General features: G+C 43.5%; 1 protein-coding gene across 1 annotated transcript; it reads right to left on the bottom strand.

Annotated features, from left to right (window-relative positions):
• Window positions 1-400: 400 nt before the first annotated feature.
• hoxc4a (homeobox C4a) lies at window positions 401-3884 on the bottom strand. The gene is made up of 2 exons (XM_008318908.3): window positions 2418-3884; window positions 401-1860 (listed from the first exon to the last, which is right to left on the bottom strand). Exons 1-2 carry the CDS (start codon window positions 2851-2853, stop codon window positions 1499-1501), a joined length of 798 nt encoding a protein of 265 aa, XP_008317130.1. The 5' UTR covers window positions 2854-3884; the 3' UTR covers window positions 401-1498.
• Window positions 3885-4606: the final 722 nt, after the last annotated feature.

The raw sequence follows: 4606 nt of genomic DNA on the forward strand, positions 1-4606 counted from the left end.
CCAGCCTGAGAGGCTAAATAAAGGTCAGCTCTGGTAGTAGTTCCCTCGCATCTCCATCTTCACCCTCACCCTCACCCTCACCCACAACCACAACCATTAGACTCAATCTATCTGCGATTCAACACTTTATTTTTATTCATTTATTTCTGTTTTTTTTAAATTATTTTTGAATTTTTTACAATTGAAAACTCAGTGGCATGGCACACTGGATTATAGAAAAAACAGGGCAACTACGTTTAATAGGTTACAAAATGAAGAATAAGAATATTTTTTCACATCAACCTATGATCTCTAACACATTGCAAATGTCCTCTAAAATCAATAATATCGCATGCAGCTTTGTGTTCAAGTCAGGCCGGAGGAAGCTGCAGTGTGGGGTGGGGGGAGGGTGAGGGGGGGTGGATGGAGTGGGGGTGTGGAGTGGAGGGCCTCCGTCAGGAGCTTTAATTGAATGCCCTTCACACTGATGAGGTTGCACATAATGCAGAGCGAAAACTATTACATATTTCAGATTTGGGAAATAACTCGACGTCCATGATGAGTGAGGCTTTCACTGTATGGTTTTCTCATGAAAACACACACTTTTTTTCGCGCACGCCCACACACACACACACACACAAACAAACAATTCCTGTACACATTGCTAATTCAAAATGAGCTGCTGCAAGAATTTTTAATAAACACAGTTTGAAACCACAGTGATGTCTGTTTTTTTCCCTCCAGCTCCTAAAATATTGTCCAAATATTCTGTACACTTTTCCTGGATTTCTCGCTCCATCGCAGCCAAACAAAGGTCTGAGATCCTCATCTTTGCCTCCAAATGAAGCTCGACCAAACGTGTATAAAACTAGTAGACACTCACTGTTTTTTTATTGACCAATATGATTAGCACAAGAACACTAATAACTCCGTTTATTGCATTTCACAATAATCTGCTCGTTAACGGTCTATAACACAACATCAACACCACAGAACTAAAGTGTAAACCAAAAAAAAAAAAAAAAAAATTCCTGTCTCTGAAATACACGAGGTAATTTCACACATTCTTATCCTAAACATACAAGTTCAAGATCAATGGTGTGTTCCAGCCATTTTTTTATACCAAAAATAACTATTATTATATTGATTTCCTTCCAGTGTTGCTTGAAATAAATAGATTGTGCATTTCACCTTGGGCAGCAGGGCAAAAAGAATGGCCCACAATAACATTTTTTTTGTGATAAAATGTATATTTTTTCTACTTTTTTTTCTCCTTCATTCAAAACATTTTTTTTTAATAAAAAACATTTCAGTCGTACTTCAAATAAATTAAACCCTGTGTCACGTAAAAATAATCCATCGGTCGTCGCAGTAATCCATGCTATATAACATGCATTTTATATAACTTTGGACTTAAAGGAAACCGCACGATAGCTACCAAAACAAAATATATAATTGTTCTATAAATAAGCAGTTCTTTTTTTTTTTTTTTTCCTAACCACAGTGGTGGTTGCTGGGTTTATAACCTGGTAATATCCTCGCCATGCTGTGCTCCGCTCAGTTCGTCGGGGGCCCCAGTGTTAGTGGCCGAGGAAGCGGCGACAGCCCCGGCTGCTGAGCTTGTGTTGGACCCGGAGGACGAGGTGGAGGATCTGACTTTGGTGTTCGGCAGCCTGTGATCCTTTTTCCATTTCATCCTGCGGTTCTGAAACCAGATTTTTATCTGTCGCTCGGATAGAACCAGGGTGTGGGCGATCTCGATGCGCCTCCGCCGCGTCAAATAGCGGTTATAGTGGAATTCCTTCTCCAATTCTAAGACCTGCTGGCGGGTGTATGCTGTCCTAGACCGCTTGGGCTCCGTCCCATTGTAACCAGAGTTCACTGGAAAGAGGAGAAGTGCAGGGGAAAAAGGGAGACAGAGAAGGCAGCTGAGAGGAGGGGTAAACAAGAATGGCCTGAGATATGGCTGGAAAAGATTTATTGGATGGGAATGTTTGGCTCTTGGAGCTTGGAAATTTAAATGGGAAGTTGAGGAAATCTGCGCGTAATGAGAGGACACTCTCATCCAACTATCAGCTAAATTATTAATGTAAGATTACAAAGCTCAGATTTTTTCCCCTTCTTCTTCTTCTTATTCCTTTCTTCTTCCCCTCTCTCACTCTCTCCCCCTCTCTATCTATCTCACAATACATAACAGCAGAAGCCACATGGTGATACGGCTGCCCTGAGTATACCTCGGCTATAAAATTTATGGTGGGTGTAATTACCAACGCCGAGTCGTAAATCCGCCTCAATTGTGCCATTTCAAAGGCTTCCCTGCTATCGAAACAGGGGCTGGCAACGAGATGGGAGTCAGAGGGGCTGATAAAGGGAGGGAAAAAGGGAGTAGAGAGAGGAGCATGAGGAGTGCGGGGAACATAAACACACAAGTTTCCTACCAGTGCTGACGTGAATTTTCTTCATCCACGGGTACACCACCGGCTGCTTGGAGGAGGCTGTGCTGTTTGGATGCTCCGGGGTGGCTTGGTTGCAGGCGGAGGTTGCGGCCGGTGGGGTGGCGGGGGACATGGACAACTGTGGGGTTTCACATGAAGCTGGTTGCCCTTTTCCTGTCAGCAGGTGCGCAGAGTGGGGTATTCCATGTCCCCGTGGCGTGTCAGGTTCGGGGATGCTTGCACAGTTATATTGGCGCTCTTGGTAGCTCGCCCGCGGAGGGTATAACTCCTGGTGGTGATGCTGGTAGCCCGAGTCCCTCGCGCGGCTGTAATATTCTGGACTATGCTCAGGGATGTAGCTATTTTGCGAATATTCCTCGCATGGAGGAAATTTCGGATCAATGTAGTTAGACTCCATCAAATACGAGCTCATGATCATTAATTTCTGGAGTGGAAAATAATTTTTCTAGCTTTGTCGTTTTTCTGCTCCATAAAGCCCTCCTACTTGCGAGCAGCCCTGTAAAGTTACTTTTACCACGTGACTCACTGGCCCAATGGCAGAGGCAGAGGTAGTTCCCGGATAAGGAACCAGAGGTGTTTAGCATACCTACAGTCGCCATTGTTGGTACATTTCACTCATTCTCTCTCTCTCTCTCTCGCTCTCTCTCTCTCTCTCTCGTCTCTTTTTCTCTCTCTCCCCAACACAAACGCACAGTATCTCTCTTCCTCTCTCTCTCTCTCACACACCCCCACTCTCTCTCTCTCTCTCTCTCTCTAGTTGTGTTACCACAGCAATTGATCTTGGGGACAAAACTAGTAGCTAGTTGCTGACCAAGGGAAAAATAAAACAGGCAAGATCCGCTAGTCTCAATTATTCACAGGGACAATAGGTGATTCGCCAAGGATAAGGTGTAACAATAGCAGACCAATCATTTAGTATAAGTCTGCAGCCGCTTTATATAAAGGTTATCTGCTAAATTAATGAAGGCGGCGTCCGTCTGTACCTGCAGCTCCGTCGGCTGTGTGTGTGTGAAACACATTAAAGTCCATTCATGCACTGCCGTTTCCACGTGCATTTCCACTCTGCAGGTTTGTTGTGACCAAATGTCCGGGCTGTGGTGAAGGTGTGGAGGAGTTCTCCAAGACAGAGCCGGTGATTTATTACGTCAGAGAAAGGTGGACAGGGAGGGGGGGTCGGTGTGTCTGAATAAAAACCTCTTATCAAATATGCAAAAGTCGATTCGTCTGGTTGATTCATTAACTTACTAACTCCAAATATATATATATATACATATATATATATATATACATATATATATATACACACGTGAGTGTAAATATGAAGTACTTTTTTCTGAGAGGTTAATCTGTTATGTCACAGAAAGGTGGACAGTAAAGTCAGTCTGCCTCCATTAAAGACTCGTACCATTAATTCAACATTGATTCGTCTTGTTTTATGTTCTGATGGTGAAACAACGGTAAATAAAAAACCCCAGAGAAGATTCATGATGGTGAAACAACGGTAAATAAAAAAAAAACCCAGAGAAGATTCGACTTCTCATAATGCTGTGCTGTACAGAAGATAAATCTGACGACGTCTACAAACTGAACAGGTGCTTGTTAGCAAACAGTGGTGGCTAAAAATATTCAGAATTTTTCTCCTTAACTTTGGCTAAAAACATGATTCAAAAACCTTGACATTAATTGCATGTTGCAGTTTTATTGCACAATAAAAAGGGTTCAAAGGAAAAGAGTGAAGAAAACACAGCGTTCCCAAAATTGTACAGAAAACATATTGGGTTTGAAGGCTGAATGGAGTGCAGATCTGAGCCATCCATCCTGCAGACAGATCAAACTATTACAGCTCTGTGACTCTGCCAACAACACAGTGGTGAACGTGCAGGAAGAAACAACAACACAGCTGAGCTGAGAGAGGCTACATCTGATGTCACTGAACCAAAGCAGCGGGAATCAAACACCAGACCAGAGCGATGAGCCAAAGTAGTGACAGCACCAGACCACATCCACAGAACAGCACCACTGTGGTGTGACAGAGCAGCGCCATCATGGTGTCACATACCAGGGAGCAGCTAAACATTAGCTGCAGCTGCAGCTGCACGGCTGTCTCTGTGTGTCACAATCAAGTTAGGCTGCTTTTTAAACGAAGACTTCTGCACGGAGGCACCGGGTGA

Source organism: Cynoglossus semilaevis, chromosome 10, assembly GCF_000523025.1.
Source record: "Cynoglossus semilaevis isolate Cse_v1.0 chromosome 10, Cse_v1.0, whole genome shotgun sequence".
Taxonomy (NCBI): Eukaryota; Metazoa; Chordata; class Actinopteri; order Pleuronectiformes; family Cynoglossidae; genus Cynoglossus; species Cynoglossus semilaevis.

Bases quoted from the DNA above. Each gene is read 5' to 3' on its own strand.
- hoxc4a (XM_008318908.3), bottom strand. From the start codon at position 2,853: ATGATCATGAGCTCGTATTTGATGGAGTCTAACTACATTGATCCGAAA. The intron at 1,861-2,417 runs GTAGGAAACTTG...TCCTCTTTCCAG, and splicing joins GAAAATTCACGTCAGCACTG to TGAACTCTGGTTACAATGGG.